The sequence below is a fragment of the Diorhabda carinulata genome, chromosome 5 (assembly GCF_026250575.1).
Source record: "Diorhabda carinulata isolate Delta chromosome 5, icDioCari1.1, whole genome shotgun sequence".
Classification (NCBI taxonomy): domain Eukaryota; kingdom Metazoa; phylum Arthropoda; class Insecta; order Coleoptera; family Chrysomelidae; genus Diorhabda; species Diorhabda carinulata.
In genome coordinates, this window is record NC_079464.1 from 28295423 (window position 1) to 28317132 (window position 21710).

Genomic DNA, 21710 nt, shown 5'->3' on the forward strand with positions numbered 1-21710 from the left:
TTCAGTATTTCTATTTTGAATAGGAACTGTCTTAATTGCGTTGAATAATCCTCCACCTGCTCTAGACTTTTATTTCCTATTCTCGTCATTTTGTGTTGATTCCATGCAGGAGCATTTATTTTTGGTTTGCTGTATTTTTGATTCTTTTAGTTTTATCTTGTATCTTCTCCTTTTGGATTCGCCTGGTGTTCGTTTATTTTCTTATTTATTATCTGTAGACTGTCCTTGTATACTTTTGACTTCAAAGATTTCTCATCTACTGCTATAATCATATACCATTTAAGTGTCCAATTTTCTACTGCTTTATTTGATTTTTTTGTTCTTTTTATACCTTCATCCAACACCATGGTAAAGAATGATGGGCATCGTATATATACAATGTTGCTTCAGTAATTTTGTTGTTTCAAACATATTTTACACCTCTTGCTTAAATCTGGAATAATTTTTTTTATGTTTTTTGTTTGTTTACCGCCTCGTTTATATCATTTCCTTCTAAAAGGTCTCTAAAATATTGTCTCCACCTTTCCATGATATCATCTTTTATATCTTATGTTCTTTTGCCAGTTTTATTTTTATGAGTGAGTTTTTATTATGATTAATTGTTTTTTATTTTTCTTGTAGATGTTTCACATCTTCTCTCCGAATTCTGGTTATTACTTTTGTTTTGGTCTTAATCTTTTTTTGCTATATTTATTATCATATTTCTAAATTTTGTCCATATTTCTTCCATTGTATCGTCTATATTGATGTAGGTAATTTTTTCTTAATTCATAATTTATTGATATCTCCTTTTATTCGTACTTTCCCTGTGTTTATAACATCTAATTTTTGATATCATTTACTGTTTTTCTTTTAAGTCTTTCTATCTTACATTAAGAATCAACATTCTCAATCAATAAACATGTGTTGCAAAGTACTTCTCATACATTTAAGTACAATGCAGGAAGTCTTCATTAATATTACGAGGATGGTCGCAGAAGACCTAGATCTAAAGATGGCGAGAATTGCTTGAAAGAAAGAACTGTAGTATTTGTTTGGCAGCTATTTGTAGTGAACGTTTTCATGGAATTTGGGAATCATGGAAAAAATTGGTCAACGTTATGTGATACAATACTTTTATATGAAAGGTTTTATCCCAACCAACATGAAAACTGAACTAGATTCTACTCTGGGATAGACTGCTCCCCGGTATCAACAGTACGACTTGTGAAGACCAGCATCGGAGTGGTTAACCAAATGAGTTGACAACACATAGTTGCAATGGATGATCGCCGACTGAACTGCACTAAATCGCATATTAACTGGAGATTTGGACATGAGAAAGCTGTGCGTGAGATTGGTACCATTTGGTCACAATCACATCTGCAGGCAAGGTCATGGCGTCGGTTCTGGGATGTGTGTGAAATTATTTACATTGACTATCTTGAGAAAGGAAAAACTATCGACAGCTAGTACTACACGACCTTATTGGAACGTTTGAGCGAAGGAATTAAGCAACGCTTAATCAAATTCTCCATATACTAGCTCCGTGGTTAAGAAATCAGTCACAATCATTCTGGAATCTAACGGTGCGTTATCTTTGTGAGAAATCCATGAATTCCTTCGCGTAGATGGTTAAAAATACCCAACAAGTAATCTTTATTGACTGTTTTAGCCTGTAGAATGAACTCTTCATGAACCCTCTCACGAAAATTTGAAACAACCGACTTTTCCCTTGTTTTTTTTTAGATTCGGCTAAATTTGTGGGCAGTTTCTTGTTGAATTTGAGGTACTCATTTACGTTGTTAAGCATCCTTTGAAACCTCTACATGACGTTATTTTAGCAAAAGGTTCACATTTTCTTTACCAGCTTTTTTACCCAAAAACTTTGACCAAAATATGTTGAGTCGATCAATTAGAAATGTTTAGAGCCTTTACTATATCTTTCTATCACCATTTTCCCAACTGTCATTGAATACTTTGTGCCACTCAATCACTTTTGCAACTTTCGTAATCGTAACAATTCCATAGCTGTAAATCCATCGGACGTGCAAAATTTTATGCAAGAACTCTTCCACAAAGAATCATTTCAAGACAAGGCGCCAGCTCACACATACGTTAATGCAATGGCTAAAATTAATGAATTTAAGTTTGGACTGTTACCTCATGCACCCTATTCAACAGATTTTACCCCTCGGATTATTTTCTGCTCTCAAACTCGGTGGTCAAAGATTTTCCAACAATGAAGAGATATTATCAGCATTTAATGGCTATTGTGAAGAGCATGAGGATTCTTATTATAAAAAAGGTATCGAACATATTGAACATCGCTGGGAAAAGGAGAATACGTAAACAAATAAGTATATTTTTGTGTTTTCGTTGTTGGGCCAGGAACTTCTGGAACCATCCTCGACTTTTCTTATGTCAACTACATACAAGTACACGTTAGAATTGAATATTCTTATCAGAAGTGTTGACAAATTGTCGAAGCTGAATATATCAGCGTGTACAAAGTACATTGGTTAGGTTACAAGGGTCTAGTGGTAGATCTTTCTACGAAAAGAAAAGTTAAATGTAATGAGAATTGAAGAGAATTTATTCGCCGACAGATTTATGATTTATACAACACGATTAGAGTTCCTACTCTGGAAATTCTTCCAGCAAATCATATCCTATTTATAAATAAACTTTGAGGTATCTTTTGGTAAATTTTAATTGACTGTGAGGTTAAATATAAAAAAATAGATATGTTTAGGACCATGATGTCATATAACCTCCACGGATTAGGCATTAAAGAGTTGAGGAATCAATGAGATAGTAGACGACTCAAAGAACTGTACTTGTTATTAAGGTAAGCACTTGATAATAGTGAGGGCAGGTATCGAGAATGTTTTATTTCCAAGGGCATTGATGGTATTAGCTAAAGAAATAAAACATTACTCAGTAGATTGTCACGTGGACAAGAATGCTTCATTATTCTCGTTTGAAGTGAAAAGTCCCAATAATTCCCTAATAATACCTATAAAAAATAATTTAAATAGTTGATTGAAATGAATTGAACTCTGGTACGGTACGACACTGTTCGAATCGGCAAATTGCGATAAACTATTCCTTTTTGATTTTTATTTTACTTTCGTCATCTAACTTCAAAGAAACTATATCTATATCTTGAAGAAAATGGATATTTTTCTCTTCATAATTATTTAAAAATTACATTAATGAATAAAATTAGACTACCAATGGCTCTAATGGAAGCTTTTTTATGTTTGCTACAATTTTTTGTAATTGCTACTGGTTCTACTCTACCGCAAAAACTTTTGTTCCATACCTGTGTTTGAACATTTATTTACAAACGTGGCGTTGGATCGGATATTTCATGAAAATGATTTAAAATAGACTTAAAATGAGTTTAAAAATGATAGTGTGTGATTTAACATATTGATCAGTGAAGAGATTGGTAGGTGAGGAAATATTTTAATTTTTTATCATAACTTTTTATATACTGACGTCATTTGAAGGGTCAAAATAAGTGCTTTTACTAGAAATTATAGATTACATGGTCATTACGACCCAGGGTTACCAACTTCTCACCACTGAAATCCAGGACACGCAACATCTATCAAGCCCTTATCTTGTTTAGAATTAGACAAAAATCAGAGCAACTCATCTCTAAATTATGAAAACTTCGGCTCTTATCAAATCTTATCAAAAGATAATAAGTACGCAGGACACAAAAGTTTTTAATGCAACCAAATTCACTTCTTTAGGACTAGGAAAGATCTGACCCCATTTTTCCTGAATTGTCAAAGAAGAAACTGGTTTTATAATATTTTTTTGTACTGCTTAACTTCCTAACACGGGATAATCCGTGTTCCGGGTGCATACAAGGTGGAACACGGGAAAAACGAATGGATACCGTGTTATGAACTATATATTTATATATATACAAGAAATATTTCTTCTAAAATGTAATGAAAATACCTACCTAGTCATATTAATGATATAATAAAATTAATATTTAAATCACCACCCAAAAGGTAAGCCAGTATTCAGAAATTTAATTTCACTTACTATATACATTCAGAGAAGTATTAAGTCATTTATAAATAATAATTAAACGCTAATTCTAATAAAAAGTATTTCAATAACTTATTAAAATATGAAGAAAAGTAAAGATTGAAATTTCCTATCAAATTGGATCAAGATATTGTATTATTGAACAATCCAAATTCCTAGCTCAGTAGCGTAGATTATTGAAAATTTATTAAACAATCCAGGATTGTTAATGTTTTTATATTTATTCAAATATACGACACTTAATAAATAAAATCAATGATATAATAATTTATTTAAAAGTAAGAAATATTTATATTATTCAAAAATATTGAAATCTCAGCTAAATATACGTTTTTAGAGAGTACAAACATAGTTTATTGTAGGGAGTCGCTTCAAACAAAATTATTTGTAGCAACTTTAGGTCCCAAATAACATTTTTTTTAATTGAGAATATTTTTACGTGCTGACGCACAAATATGAATTAAAAGATAATCTGAGACCCGAATATGAATATAAATATAATATATACCACAATCTGTTTTAATCATAAAAAAGTTTAGTACCTCTATGGTGAAAATTCATAGTTCCACTATACGAAATCAAGCAATTATTAATGATCATATTTAAATTTATAAAAATTTTAAAATTGGTGTAAAAATTTTAAATTATTTAAAATTTAATGTCATTCATAATCTAACCAATGAAAATTTAAAACGATTTGAATAGCCACCAGAATCAATAAACTTAATATCTATGTCAAGCGTCAATGCAAATTTTGAAACCTATGAATTTTTCAAATGATAAAATTAAATAAAATTCTCAATTAATTATTGTAAGTAATTTTTATTATTGTTATACTTTTAATACATATTTTGACAATTCAAGTCGTCAATGATGAATACATAGTACCAAAATATGATTTATTTTAATTTTATTTTGTTTTATTTTTTTATACCAAAATAATTACTGTTTAGAAAGTACATAGGATCTCAAAATGAAAATATATTTTAATGGATTTGGTTTCCTTATATAAAAATAGTCCAGCTAGAATTGTGAAAGATGTATTGAAAAAGAAATAGTGAAAGTATGAAACAAATTCAAAAATGCACAGATAGACGTCACAACATATTCATGAAATTTGTATAGAAATTTATTATTGTGCTTTGAGGGCAACTATATCAAATGTTTCAGCAAAATTATTGATGGACGATCTTGAGAATTTGTCATAAGCACGCTTACACTTATTTTCTGTCATGTGGATGTAAAATTCGAAAATATTCACTTCTTTTTTCAAAAAAACTATATATCACAATCTAAATTGAACTAAATGAATGATATATAACAAAGTACTTGATGTCACACTATACTGAATATACATATACAGTTGTTGAAAAAACACAAAATATCATATAATCAAAAAAAGATAAACGAATATTATAATTAATTAGGAAAAAAACAAATCCTTAATATTAAAATGTAAAACAACTTTCCTTATCATATGTACAAGGATTATCTCAATAATTATCAAATTAATTGAGACTTATTGTAAGTCAGAAAGGATTGTGATGTTGTTTACTTAGGACAAACATCTAATTATTTAGAAAATAGATTAAGAAATCATAAATACAATAAAAAGTGAAACTACATCAACAAACCGTGGAATATGAAGAAACGTTACAACTAATTATAGTCAAATATAAGAAAATTTGAATTCTTGGAAAGGGTTCATGTAAATAAATTGTTGTATCTTTGTCGTATACTGTAATATGAATTCTGACAATTGAGGACAAAATCTTTTTATGGTTAAAACGAATGTTATTTCTAAATTTGTCAAAGGCAGGTAATATTTTCATACACACCGTTGAAATACCGAACCTTCTATAAAAACAACATAGCCCTAAAATATATAAACAGAAATGTTTCTGCATTCGGAACTATGAAAAAAAACTACGAACACGAGTTCAACTATTTGAAAATTAAAATTTTTTTTATATTGGAATTTTGGAGCCATAATTAGGGATTATGGTGCGAGGTCTCAACCTGCCTACCCCAGGCTACAGATCACGTCTTTCCCCTGATTCTGAAGCATCAATCTACCTACTCATGTAGAGAATGGAAGCTGTAAAACAAAAATCATGATACAAATGAAAACAAAACAAAATATGCTTATCATCTAGAGCACCATAGATAGCTTAAAGTGGAATCAAACTGTTTTAGAAACAACAGTCGTGATTTCAATTTTCTTCAAGGAATCGAGATCGATTCTTCTTAAAAAAAAGAATCATAGAGTAATGTTTCTTGTTTTGAACATTGAAATGCATAAATTGGAATCTAGTTTTATAGAATCGAATTGACTTTTTTAAGGAAAACAAAAAGAAAATCCTTATTGATTGTTGTTAGTTCTAATAGGTGTTTCCTCTACTTTCTTATTAATGGAGAGTACAGGAGAAGTAACAGTCCATGTAACTGTCTTCTAAGGGTATTATCTTTGAGGCGAGAGATTACTTTTGTGAAAGTTTTCGAAATTTCTAGGGGCGGATTATATTATTTCCAACATTTTTACATTTTCAAGGAAAGAGGAAGTAGTATTAAAAGATTTAATCTAATTATAGTTATCATATTTATAACATGCAAATATATATTATACTGGTCAATAAATTGTACGTACTGCTCGTCGACACTTGAACAAATTTGTTGAAAATAATAAAAATAAATTCAATTAGCGTTCATGTTGCTCGAAAAACGACCCCCATCAACCCATTAAAAATCTACATTTTTAGCATAACCACCGAGGATAAACAGCTGCAGGTAAATTGACGATAATCGATTTAAATTGCAAAAAGACGAGATACCAATCCATCAAAGCAAGTGTTACCGCCAGCATCGTAATTCGAGAAAAATGTGCTTATTTAAATTTATATGAGTATTAGTTATCTGAAAGATTATCGTCAAGGACACTGCTACAAATTCCCTATGAAATGATTCCAATAATCTCTAGATCATAACTCAAAAAAGTTTCAGATTGGTATTGAAAAAAGGGAATAGAATCATTTGAAAAACTTCCCAACCTGCTGACGAAAAAGCAACAAAAGAAGACTAGAGAATATGCTTAGTATACTGATCTACCTTCTTTTGGAACCATACTCAAAACATAGTTGTACCAATATACACACCAAATACTGATGCTTTAGCATTATATCCGAATAAGTTACTACAAAAACTTTCTGACAATGAGCCGCTATTATTTTTAAAGATCAAATAAAACAGGATCAGCAATAGAAAAAATGTGAAAGATTCTCTACAAGTGGCTAGATAGAAACACTTGAATAAAAGTTTCGCGAGAAGATCAATCAATAATCAATCAGAAGGATCTGTAACAAATAATGCCACGTATTGGTCCTTAAACATTAACAAAGTACAATACTTGAGTTGAGAATTGTAGTTACTGATAATATTTAGATGAAAATATCATGTTTATAGCGCAAACAAAGTCTCAAGCACATTCCAACTGGATAAGATCACGAAACATGCAAGCAGTCTGATTTGTCTCACACCTAGATCCAGGTGCAAACGTATATAATGGTGTTATTTTATTCAACGTCTAAAATTCGTTTTAGCTTCTTATCCAACATATCTTTCGCATACGCTTGCAATGGCAAGCTAAGTAAGCCAGAGTTTATTCCTTCTCACCACAAAAATTACCATCGCGAGCTTTTACTAGATTTAATCTCATCAATTGCTTCCCAACGTGGTAGTGCTTTATAAGAAAGCTGGTGAGGGGATGTATCTTCGTTTCACTGAGATACAAATACTTTTGGTAGCTAAAGGAATCATAAGGAATGGGAGGACATCTCCAGTGTACTGTTTTTATTTGTTCCTTTCTAATCTATTCACTATATTAGAAAGTCTCAATTCTTGCTCAATTTCTGGTGATTGTATTGGCCTTTAAATTAAATTTAACTCCAGTATGAATAGGAACAAAGGGAACTATCATACTCAGCTTTGAATCATTTACATGGAAGCAGAAAATTGCAATTGAAAGTGAAAGTTCCTTTGAAAAGTCTTCGAATAATAATATTTGATTACCAGTGAATATCTAATCTTTAATATAAAATTATTTACCACTAATATGAGCTAGAAAACGAAAATTAAGAACAATTAATTCCTGTTGTATATAGAAGATATATTGAAGAAATTAACAATGAAGTATATGAAGTATTCGATGAGATAAATTGAGTTTCAAACCCACTAAATTCAATTCTACATTGGCAATTAGTTGAATTAAATAAGAATTACCTTAATAAGAAAAGCACAAGTTCAGCGATATCGTTGTTGTTAATAATAATGTGAATTAGAATTAATTTATACGAGGACTATTCAGAAAATAAGGAATTTTTCGTGCGTCGCCGCTAGATATGCGTCCAGATGTATGGTATATTTCACATCCGAATGTGTGGATTTAGATTTAAAATAAAGAGAAAAGTGTATGCCCCTGCATTGTGCCTGGCAAACTAGTTGAAGAATTTTGACAATGCCGAAGATTTCACTTTATACATTTCATGGATTTTGCTGTTTGAAAATACAAAACACACATATTTACTTATAGAATGACATAAATGTGAGTAAATAGACACAGTTCCGACATTTCAGAAAGCCCTTCAGCAGTCATGATGATTTACTATTGGGTCGAATCGAATATGGTGACGAGACATCAATTGGGAGACAAAATTAAAGTCTATAGAGTGAAAACACACAAATTTTACCAAAGGAAAATAGTGGAAGCTGTATTTTGAGATAGACTCGCGTCCAAAATAATATTTTTGTATGACAATGTCCCTCATCACACGGTAAACTACACAAAAGGAATCCCGAAGTCCTAATCTTACATCTAGAGATTTTCATTTGATTGCAATACAATATATCTGGCTAATAATACAGTATTTCACCTAGAAAAAGAAGTTGTGGTTGCTGATATTCTAAGTAGCATGTAGAAGAAATGTCAAAGCTTGTTTATTACTTCAATAAGTTCTTTTATTTGATTTGAATTTATTTCTGGATAACCCTCTTATTTTCAAATTGTAATTAGTTGTAAGAATTCAAATTTTTCTATTCAATTTTCAGGATTTCCTCTATACTTCAGTTATTGTTTTGGACATGTTTGGATCTTATGAATATGATAACTTCAGATCTCCTATAGCTGCAATGGAATACATGTTTGATAATTATGAGGTAACAGTCAAGTTTTCTTTCAAAAATATTTCAAATTCCTACCAAAAAAATCGTCCTTCGATTTGGTAATCATTTGAATATTTTCTGGACTTAAAATTGTTGTTGTAAAAGTAATATTTTGAATAATGTTCGGTACCAAATATTCTTCAATGTTTCATAATAATTTATTGGATATTAATAACAAAAGAAATTTTGGTATTCTAAATATTGTTGTGCATAAAAACCTTTTTGTTGGATTTAGTATTGCGTCGTCAAAATATTCAATTATGTACCAAGTAAATTATAAAAAACCTCGTATAAGACACGAAGTTTACTTCTTGATATTACTTGTGATACGCAATAACTTTTAAAGTAAACTAAATCAATAGAAAATTAAATAAATGCATTTTTTTTACAAATATATAAAAAATTTGCGCTTTGCAACACGAATAAATCAAAATGATGCCAATTTTCAAATGACAAATTTTTTCATAATGTACATCTTCGTTTTTTCGGAATAATAAATTTATAGGAGATTTTAAAGTGTATTTTCCCATCGCCGAGTAGATTCTACACTTAAATGGATTACCATTTGAATGGAGACTCAACAAAGAACCCATAATTTATATGGGATGCCCTTCTACGAGCAGGTGACACCACATTTTCAACAATAAGGACATAATATAGATTAATCTGGCATTTCTGAAGGTAATAAGGAACTTATATCATAGAATTAATTTTTTTTTATGTCAAGAAGTTTTTTTTTTAATATTCTCGAACGTTAATAATCACTAAATCTTTCAAAAACGAGAGTAGAAACTATTAAAATTGAACATATTTTCAAAGTAGCAGATGAGTGTTTATAAGACGTTGCATTTTAATAAAAAATAAAAATAGAACGTTATTTTGGTACTTTTTCGTTAACCATTCTAAAAGAATTAGTTTTCAATGGAAATTTGTTATATTATTTACGAGTAAAGTATATAGAAGTGTTAGCTGTAAGGTGGGTGCCCCGATTGCTTGATGTTGATCAAAAACTCTCCCGCATTGCTTCAGTACAACGCTTTACCCCAGGAACAAAAATACAAAAACGTTTTTTCGGACAATAAGGTCGTAGCCTTAGTGATTTAAAATTCAAAAGCTTTAATCATTATTTGTTATTTAGAAATTAATAATACCCCAATTGTGCGCTAATTTTCTATACACATTTTGATGCATAACTTAAGATATTCATAATATCGAAGGAATTAGCCGAACTACGCTATGATTAACTCTCTCATTTTTCATATTATCCTGATCCGAGTGCTTTTGTTTATTTTCTGTTTTTGAAAATATGGTTTGTTGGAAAGTGCGGTCAAAATTTTAGCAACACCATTCTTTCCATATATAATCAATTTATCGGGGGAAGTGAATTCAGTCAAATTAATAACCTGACCAAGGTCGTTCACTGTCCAAAAAGTGTCAAAGGTTAGGTTAGGTTTCAATTCGTAAAATAGTTGGCTTGGTTTTTGGCTAGGTAAATACTTTGTTATGTACTGTACAATCTTTGCTTTTATGTTTTACATTTCTTTCATTATTATTAAAATTTTCAAATTTTGTTGCATTTGTACAGTTTTGAAAATATAAATCTACATATATCTTATAGGACCATCGACTCAATTCAGTTTTTTTGATTCTAAAATAATAATCTTGAATCTAACAGAGTTTAAAAGAAAAATATTTCATCCCAAATTTTTCTAGTCGAATTTACCACTCCAAAATGTCATCAACCAGCTATCTGGCCGAATTTACTACCACCCCAACTGATACAAACTGTAGGTAGTAAAAAATTGGAAAAACAAAATGTGGAGAAGTTTTTTTTTATCGCACTCTATATATATTTCATATATATTCCACACACCAAATTGAAATTACTACTTTGGTGGACATAAGGCCGCAATTTCTTGAAGTATTACTGGGTGAGGAAGCCACATAAATTCACACAAATAACTGTCCAATACTGGTGACCGAAACGATGAGGAAAACTGAACCAAGTACAACAGCATCTTCACTCAATCTCAACAGGACTGAAATGGAATATTTTGGATTGCCGTGAGACGATTTCCTTTCTAATTCAACAAAACGGATCAACTAATTTTGTGTTTTTTCCATTTTTAATTAACAAAAACGAGATGAAGTATCGACAGGGAGTTGTGCATTGAAATTCAATTTGTAGTCTAGTCGAAAAGTCTGGGACAATCAGGGGCGTAAATAGACTTCCCACTGTATTTGTGTGATTAACAAGTTCATCACAAATGCAAAATTGCGAGTAAAAATAGGCACTTTTAGTCCGTATGATATATACTATTTTTTCTCCAACCAAGTCAAAATTAAAATAAATTTAGTTTTATTCAAAAATCGTTAATAATTTGGTAATAAATTTGAATACCTATTAATTATAACAGCGATAGCAAGTCGGTAGTTATGGATATCTGGTATTGTTGGTAACACGATAAAAATATACCTGCGGATATATTGGAAACTGCCGAAGCAGTATATCTAAATCTTTTGCCACCCAAATCTCGCCAAGTTTATGAACTTGCATATCAACGATTCATGGATTGGTGTAAAGAAAAAACTTGTGCAAAACTTGTGTTCTTATGGTGTATTTCTCAAATTTAACGAAGACCGTCAAGCCATCTACTCTTTGGGCACAGTATTCAATGTTGCGATCCACAGTGGATATCAAAAATGGTGTGGATATTAGTAAATATTCAAAATTACGAGCATTGTTAAAAAAGCAATGTGATGGATACATACCTAAAAAGTCTAGGGTTTTTACAAAGTTGGAAGAAGTGGATCGGTTCGTGGATACAGCACCTGATAATTTATATTTGATGATAAAGGTTGTTCTAGTATTAGGAATTGGAGGGGCTATGCGTTGTGACGAACTAGTTCATTAGAAAATTGATGACATTGAGGATATGGACTCGGTCCTGGTCGTAAAAATTTTGCAGACAAAAAACAAGGAACCTCGTTTGTGCCATAATTATTTGCGTTTATTTCGAAAATATGTTGCACTACGGACATAAAATATACAGGAACATCGTTTATTTTTGAATGATGTTAATGGGAAGTATCAAAGAATGGTTGTTGGTATTTACAAAATTAGTGCCGTGCCGCAAGAAATTGCAAAATTTTTGAAGTTAGAAAATTGGAAGGAGTATACTGGACATTCGCTAAGAAGAACATCTGCTACACTCCTTATTGATGGTGGCGGTTACCTCACTTGTCTTAAAAGACATGGAGGTTGAAAATCGAGTACGGTGGCAGAAGGATATATGGAAGAATCACGTATCAACAGAGAAAATACTGCCAGAAAAATATTGCAACCTGACAAAGAAGGTACAAGGACCTGTTCAGATATTTCCTCGATTGTTTCATCAACAGTTGCGGAGAATATTTTGAGTTGTTCTAACATTAATGAAAATCTTTTGAATTGTTCGAAAATTGTTAGTGATAATTTCAGTGCTGCTTTTAATTTTAGCAATAATTGTTCCAATTGTACATTCAATATAACTATAAATAACAAATAAATACCTACCTATATATAATTGCCCAATTAGTTTGTTTTACTAAGTTTGTAAGAGACAATGTTTTTTTCTTCAAATTTCAATTAGGTAGTTCAAATGCAATTACTTTTAATCCTAGGATTAAGTGTTGCTAAGCAACGAGCAAATTTTTATACGGTAAGGGAATTGATGGCTTTTGCACCTGAAAATAGTACAAAAATGTCAAACATTTTTTGATGGTTGGAGAAAAAACATTTTTTTGTTTCGATACTCCGATACGAATAGCGGAATAGACTGGAACATCTGTTCCAGGGCACATAACGAATTTCGATCGAAAGTAATTTCAGAAAAATGATGATGTGAAGAAAAACTCGCTGTGATTGAAGTTAAAAGTATAATGTGTATAAAAGATAAATACTTTACATCTTTATTGAACATTGTCTTTTGTCAAACCAACCCAACATAACTTTCTATAAGATAAATAATACTTTTACCAATGATATTTTGCTACAAAGAGTCTCAATCTTATATATCTACTCTTATTTTCAAGTATTTCACACGATCTTGCCTTGAATTGCTACCTATCTAGGTTTGTTTGTTATACTTAGTAATCACACATCTTTAAAAAATGTATTTGAACTCAGTTTTGGATTTACCAGCAGGCTGAGTGAGATGTAGCTTAGAGCGTGAGATTTATAAAGACAGTAAATTTTGTACAAAATTTTTTTGTTCGCAAGGAAGAGTTCTGAAATACAGAAATAGTAATTTGATAAACGCTTTGTAAAATAACGTCTTCTAACAATGCTTTGTCGAATTTCAGAGAATAGTAGTTGCGGCAAATCCTATAGGCGGAGAATTGGTAAATCGGCCACTGTTTGGATTCCATCGATCTCACCTACTTAGTTAGAAGTAATTTCAATTTTTTTGTCTCGCTATTTTATTATAATACATATCAGTATTTATTCCTTGGAAAGTCCTGAATACCCATTGTAATATAAGATAATTTCCTTTTCATGATTGGTCGATTTAGTTTGGTTCGCCTAAGGCTTTCTTGAGCTTCCTCAACTTTAATGGTTTAAAATGAAGATATATCGCATCAAATTTTTGAAACAATGGGAAATTTATATTTAACCCAATTGACATTTTTATAAATTTGTAAAAAAATCCATGGGAAATGTAGAAACAACCATTTAATGCATGTAAAAACCGTGGTGCGTTTTTGTATAACTTCGATTAAAGTCTTGATATTAATTAATTTCGATAGTTATTTAACACCACTTTTACCACGATTATCCTTTCAAAAACGTTTTGAAATGTATCCAATTTGATACAAAAACAAACGGTAAATAGGATTACATTCAACCGAATGTATTTCCGAACACTTATTTTTGACAGTTTCTAATTGACAGTTCAGATTAATTCGCTTCCAATTGTCAAAATAATATCATTTATAAGTAACTGACCTAATTTAATCGTTGAAAGATAAAGATCAAAAAGCTGAGACGACTGGTAATCAAATACTTGAGATGAAGCAGTTTATAGCAATATCGTATGCAGTTATTGAATTTCATCGGTATTTCCCATATACACCCCCATGCATAATTAAAAAAATATATATATATTCTTGGCAGGATGCCCTGCGCCGTCGGATTCATCGAGTCGGTGTGCGTCGCGGATCCGTCTTCTGTATCCATCCCCGAAAAAGCCGACGCTGATGCAACTCGCCCTTTCGTCAAGTTACGCTTCGATTCGGCGGGAGCACGTAGTGCATCGCCGCGCCACTAGAGTGCGCGCGCCGATTCGTCTGCCGGCCGCCATTGGTAGGTAGGCGTGTCATAGCTGACAGATCATTCATCTGGACCCCACTCTACCCTTCGAGCCGCGTGATTGACAGTTGGCAGACGACTGCGGTACGCGCAGCACCTTCGTACGCGCTCCGGAACATCAAGACGGCGCTGACGACAGCTGAAAACAACTGACGAACGACGACCCCATGAACAGCGCGGTGGAAATTTTGTGACAGTGCAGTGGATCGGGTAGTGGCAGAAATATTGAATAAGTGTTAATATAGTGCGCGACAAAGTGTAGGGAAAACTTGAAAACTGCAGTGTGCAGTACATGGCTCAGCCACGGGTACGAGTTATTAAAAAGTTATGAAACACCAGGAGACGGCATTGGAGCACGTACGACGCGAAATCGACATATCGTCATCAATCACCCGGCACATGGGTTTCGGGGATGTTCCCCGACATCATCAATCATACCCGCATCGTTACACTCTCAAGTGACAGCTGACCGAAAGAGAGCGATATCAAAGCACGCCCTCTTCCATAAATCCCGCCAAGTAGTTGCAATAATTTAAAACGAAACATGTCACTTCATTTTTTATAATCCTACGGACAAACTTCTAGCACATTTGAAATATAAACAATTGCACTTCAGTAACTACAATATATTATTGTGTATTTATAAACTTAACTGATGAATTAGGTACCGACTGTCAAAATATAAACAACCCCATTGCATTTCGTACAAACGTATGATATTATACTACTTCAATTAAATAAATTAATTATTATTAAATTAAACGTAATAAATATAGTTAACGGGTTATAAATATGTAATCACAACGTAAATGTGTAGTTAATAATATTTAATTATATTTTTCAATATGTATGAGACTGAATTCAATATGGAAATCCGTTTTTCGCATCTCTCCTTATCCGTATAATTACACAAACTTCCTGAAGGCTATAAATACAATTATTATCGATTAGAATAGAATCACCGTCGGATGTCATCAAGTTCTTTCTACCTCTAAATAACATCTGTCAATCAATTTTTCGAAAAAATACATTTTTCGTCCGTAATTACCTTTTCAAACTAACTTTGTACGACACTCGCTATATGCGAGTATTTTTCCGTCGGATATTTCCTTTATAAAAATCACGGGGATTTTTATATTGCTACCAAGACCTTCGAAATTCATTAGTACTCAGTGAGAATATCGATACTGTCCATCATTAATCGTCCCAAGAATATCAAACAACTCATTATAAATATCGATACACATGATTGCTTATAAAATCAAAATCCTTTTTATAAAACGGAAAAGTTAGCGACGGACCTGATTTTTTTTCAATCTCTTTTCAATTAATTTCCTCTTTTGTTTTTTCATATGGTTGAACTGTTTTTCTTTGTATATTCCCATTCTTATCTCGATTTTTATACAATTCTGGTACTATTTTTTCAATTATAAAGATCTGAATTTTTATATGTTTTGAACAAATGCTTCATTTCTAGAAATTTATAATTTCCATTTCGTTATTAAATCTGTTTTTATATTGATCAATATCAAATCAAAATCTTAACTCAAATTATTCCATTCCATTTTTATTTTATCTACTTCATCTATATGTCTGTTTTTCTATAAAGATTTTTTACATATTCATATATATTTTGTATAATTTCAAAATGAATCTCAAGTTTTCATTATAGGAAATTAATATCTCACATTTTATCTGCCAATCATTTACAAAATACCATTTATGATCGTTGTTTCCATTCTTTCTTTAATTGTGCTTTTCTTCTAGTACATTTTTTGTGTTCGATCAAATCATTCAACATTATTAATTTAGATCTGTTCAACTCCGATTTTATTATCTATTACTTATTGTTATATTCATCTTAATATCCAATTGTAACTATATATAACTGATGAAATAGTATGACTTTTCATTTATCCACTTTCATCCATTGTCTGTTACTTATATAAACAAAACTATTCATTTAAATCTTTATCAATTTCTTATAAATACTTTGGTTGCTTGGTTTTTTAGCGAACTTTCCTTGTCGACCGTCTCAAACTGAATTTCCTTTTCTCATCATTTTTGCTGTCTTCAGAATTTCAAATTAGTAATCATGTAATTTATAAATGATTCAAAGACGTTTTTTTATATATTTTTTTGATACAATTGCAACTGTAGATAAATTCTAATAACTTGGATATTACTCTTAAAAATTATAATCTTCTCTTGGCACAAATGATATAATGATTACTTTGGGAAACATTAATCTAGATTTTGTTGAGAAATTAACGCCTTATATGATAAATGAAATGAATCCCATATTCCAAAGTCCTAACATAACAGTTTTAAATTTTTATCTACCTGAATTTTTTTGGAAGACTTTCTTCTACAAATATTCTTTGTTAGTAGGTTTCAAACTACCTGGAAGTTTATATAATAGAATTTTAGAAATATTTCCAAAGCATTTACCTTGAATAGTTCAATTTTTCCAAATGACATTGGACTTAGGAATATTCAATTGAACACCATCAAATGTGAGAACGCTTAGAATAATTAAACCAACTTCAATTAAATGACAATAGCTACTGTACAAAGATACGAGGACGTCTTTTCAAATTTAATAATTTCGTTAGGTATTTGAAAAATAAATTGATATTTTCATCTTAATAAAAACAGACAAAAGCATTAAATATAATAATCAGACATTGCTATTGGTTATACGTACTCAGTTAACAACAAAAAATTTCTATTTATAATTCATATGCGGAAATTTCTTCAATGTTGGTTTTATAAAGTTATAAAATCCTGAAAAAAGCTTGACAAGTAATAAAATATAAAGATAAAGACTGAATTCAAGTCGAAACGTCAATTTTTTATCAATCTTTCAAAAATTATTGAAAAGAACTGTTTTTCAAATAAAAAATACCTGAAATCAAGAACATTTAAAAGCATTAGTAATAAAAGTGCATATCTACTTTTAGTTTATAATAAATGAATATAATAAAATTCATTAAATCAAAAAATTAATAATATAGACACACACACAACTTGTCTTCTCTGTCATCTTACCAATAACAAATTTTTGCAATTAATAATTTTTTCCTGAATTGAGAGAATTACAGTTATCTTGTAATCATTCTTCTCTCTTGATGGTTTTATAATAAATTTGTACCATGTAAAATGTACGTGGACTAGATGGTAATAATGGCATCAGCTATTTGTCACATACTGTATATGATTACAATCTGATGAATCTTCCATTTTTATATTGCTTTTTTCTATTCTTTTCATTTCTTATTTTCTTTGGTAACATCCTGGTAGTAAAAGTCTTCAATTTTGCAAGATTTTTCTACTAATCCCGATATCCCTTTTTTATAAATAAAAAAATAAATGAATGATGAAATTTTTCAAAAAATAATTTGATTTAAATTGTAAATCTATTGGTACGATTAAAAGTTGTTAATAATATGAAGTGGAAATTAAATTTAAGGAAAAAAATATGGAATATGGTGAGTAAAATATATTTTTAAAATATCAAAGTGCTTGAATTAATCATTGATTAACATTAATTTAATATTAGCGTGAGCATAATTTTGATAAACAAATTAATCTTTGCAACAGAATAATTTTTCATTTTGATTTATTGATTAGGTGTATAAAAAAGTGTTTATTCATTCATATATTCCAAATATGACAAAACTACAAACAATTATGAATATTAGCATAATATAAACAATCTAAACGAATACTATTATACACTAACTTAGTCTGGAAATGTTTCAAACACCAATTGTCTAACGCCATTCGGCTTGTTACGTTTTTCTTCAAACATTTTGAATATTCCTTTGTTCACGTATTGCGGCACAGTAGTCACTTCGGATTTATTTATTCCAACTTTCGAGTTTTTTAAAAAATTAATTTGTTATCGATCTCTATCCAAGAAATTCAATAAAACCTCCAAATTGATTCGATTTTTTCCTTTATATTCGCTGGTAAGTTTTTCTTTTCCTTTTTTTATTGTGCTCAGAAAAATTTCAGTTATCTCTCTGGATTCTCTTTTGTTTTAAGCAAATTTTGTATAATAGTTTCTCAAATAAATAGAAAATACAAATTCATATGAAAACTATTACACAAAATTTGCTTAAAACAAAAATAAATCTAGAAAGATAACTGAAATTTTTGTGGGCATAATAAAAAAACTAACCACAAATTTATAAAAATTCACTTTTGCTTGAAGTTTAGTTAAGTAGAGGAAGATTTCGAATCAATTTCGAGGTTTTTTTGAAATAATCGAATAGAGTGGAAAGTCGATAACAAACTTATTTTATTCAAAAACTCGAATGTTAGAATAAATAAATCCGAAGTGACTACTGTGCCACAATACGTGAACAAAAGAATATTCAAAATGTTTGAAGAAAAACGTAACCAGCCGAATATCATGTTGTAAATGAATATGAAAACTTTTGTAAAGTAATTTTCTAAATAATTACGTTCTAATAATGTTTAGACAAGAAAAACAATTAAACAAATGAAAAATTCTATATTTTACTAATTTTTCACATTATATAGATTCAGTTTAGGGAAAGAAAACAACTGTATTTGAATATATAATCAGTGGATTAAAACTATAAAATATAAATGATAACAATATTCACTAATAGTGTGGCTATAAAATAAAATAAAAAATGTGTGCTATTTGAAATGTGATAAAATCAAAAGTATTGGAAACCATGACATAATATGCTTACGTAAAAACAATGTGGGGTTTTATAAAAAAAATCATCGAGACGCGAGTGTATTTTAGCAAAAGCTAATGGATAATGGACAGAATTGATAATGGGTATAAGTGAATAGACACAATTAAAAGCTCTAGCTCAATAATTATAGTTTAGCCACTCGAGATATTTCTCTTAAAAGCAATGATCCAGCACTTCGTTGATCGCCGATATCTTTTCCCGTGTATTCGACTGCCTGACTATCTTAAAAAAAAAGAAGCTAGTCACCGTGATTCTGGATTATCATCGAAGAATGCCGTGAAGAATTCCAGTCCACAAAGAAGTTGTCGAGGTCGACTTGATCTGGGCAAGGCGTTCTACCCGCCGTCGCTTACTAAGATATCCCGCGCTACGTCTTTTGGTAAAAAAGCGAGCATCAAGTCGTTTGTTTGCGAAAAAACGAAGAATGGCGGTTTTCTGGGAACTCGGACTAAAGAATTTTTCGATAATTAAACGGAATTAGGAATGTACTTTTACTCGATTGCACACTAAAGACTTTGCGCTCTACGTGACGGTTATTGTTTCATCGTTAATTTAAACTTGACAGTAAGTAAACAGCGAAAGCAAAAAAAAATATAAACAAACTATTTATTGGATTTGCTATGCAATATTTTTCATGAATTCCAAATAGAAAACTATATTATACTGTCACAAAATAAGTTAATAACTTAAATTGATATGAATACATATTTCAAAACCTCGAATCTCGTTTCAAAATCAATTAATGATAAATAGAGACTTTTCATGTTCTTCGAACATCTAGATTCTTCCATATTCTCCATATTTAATTCTTTCGTTGAAGATGTTTATTTTATAAAGCATTAAAATACCCTCCATCATCCACTTTTAGTTTCAAAAGTTTTAAATTGCTGTTATGACAATATATTCAACGATTTTTTTTGGTGGCTTCAAAGGAAACGTTTTAGAACGAATAGTTTCCATCTTCAACTTCATATTCTATCACTACAACACCAGATACTGTTCAAAGTAATATTATACAGATTAGTTTATGATGTTTTTGGCCTTATTGATGAATCTAGTCTCCTCTAATTTCATTTCTTCTTATTCCAAATTCCCTTTTCTTTATTTTTCAATACTAGATCTAAATTTGGATTGTTTTTTTATTATCTAAATGTTAATATTTATGAACGCTAATTAATTTCATTCTAGGATTAATTGTAACCTACAATATAAATTTAGAATTTATTCGGGACTGAAATCTCAAATTAAAAATTCTTCACGTTTTATAAATCGCCTTAGCGTTTTATTTAGTTCGCTATTGGTAGTTGTAACCCAACAAAAGCTGTAAAATAAGTCGAGAATGATCTCTTAGTGCCGTTTTCTACAAAAGTGTAGCATTCTGAATCCAGAAGTGAAATCGGAAGCGGAAAACAAGCGGAAAAGTCGTGTAAAGTGCGGGAAAACTGGAAAAGTGTGCTCGCGCGCCGTCGGACCCCAATCCTAATGGAGCTGAATCTGGCGAAAGGGCCTTAAAACGAAATTTGTTCGACGGAAACTTAATCGGAATTTGAATACAGTGATTTTATTGAACTATTTGCTGTTTTTTGCTCTGGTTTTCTCGATTTTCAAACTAACAAGATAAATAAATATAAAAGCGACTTTGTTCTTTTCATGAAATTAACTATTAAATTATCAATATTGGAAACTTGGATTTCAATTAGTTTTTTATTTAGAGAATATTAATTAGAGCACCTTAAGTTTGATTAAAAATCTCAGGGAAAATTCTGGTAAAGAAAATAGTACCTAAAATTTAAAATAAAAGTTAAATTGTAACTAAAGTACTGGAGTATTGGTACTCTTAAGAAAAAAGGGAAGGTTAGGTTACATAAATTAATAATTTATATGAGGAAATTCCAATAAAGATTAATTTTCATTAAAATGAAGCTCACTGATCCTAGTTTTTTACTAAATGCTTGATTCTACAACTCTGGATTGCTTTAATCAAATCTCTGTATAGTCTCAATCATTAAATTTTTGAACATTCATTTTTGAATTAGTGCGTAAATGGGTAATATTTTTATTACTAAATGTTCATGAGAAGTTTGAGCGCTGAATCTCAATACGTGTATTTGTTAGCTGTTTGCTTACAACGCGAAAAGTTTGCTTAAAATTTTGAGTAACACGCGCCTCGAAACTTACTTCATGTATCAACGATGATAATATAAAAAAGCTTGAGGAAATTGTGCTGGAAAATCGTTATACGAGAAATAGCAGAGGCATTCAACATCTCTTATTGATTGACTCATTATATTTTACTGAATGTTTAGGGTATGAAGCTTATCAATATTAGACTCGTATCAAAAGAACTGAAG

General features: G+C 30.5%; 1 protein-coding gene across 11 annotated transcripts in view; it reads left to right on the forward strand.

Annotated features, from left to right (window-relative positions):
- The first annotated feature begins 3311 nt into the window (after positions 1 to 3311).
- LOC130894255 (homeobox protein homothorax) overlaps positions 3312 to 21710 on the forward strand; it is a 346801-nt gene continuing 328402 nt past the window's right edge. For 5 of the 11 annotated variants that reach the window (XM_057800937.1, XM_057800940.1, XM_057800941.1 and 2 more), the window contains exons 1-2: positions 3312 to 3440; positions 9157 to 9264. In XM_057800937.1, the coding sequence (XP_057656920.1) occupies positions 9190 to 9264 (75 nt within the window). In that variant the 5' untranslated portion in view covers positions 3312 to 3440; positions 9157 to 9189. Of the gene's footprint in view, positions 3441 to 9156; positions 9265 to 9810; positions 9952 to 14425; positions 14928 to 21710 lie in introns of those variants that run through there. The other 6 variants (XM_057800944.1, XM_057800948.1, XM_057800947.1 and 3 more) reach the window with 4 other exon arrangements.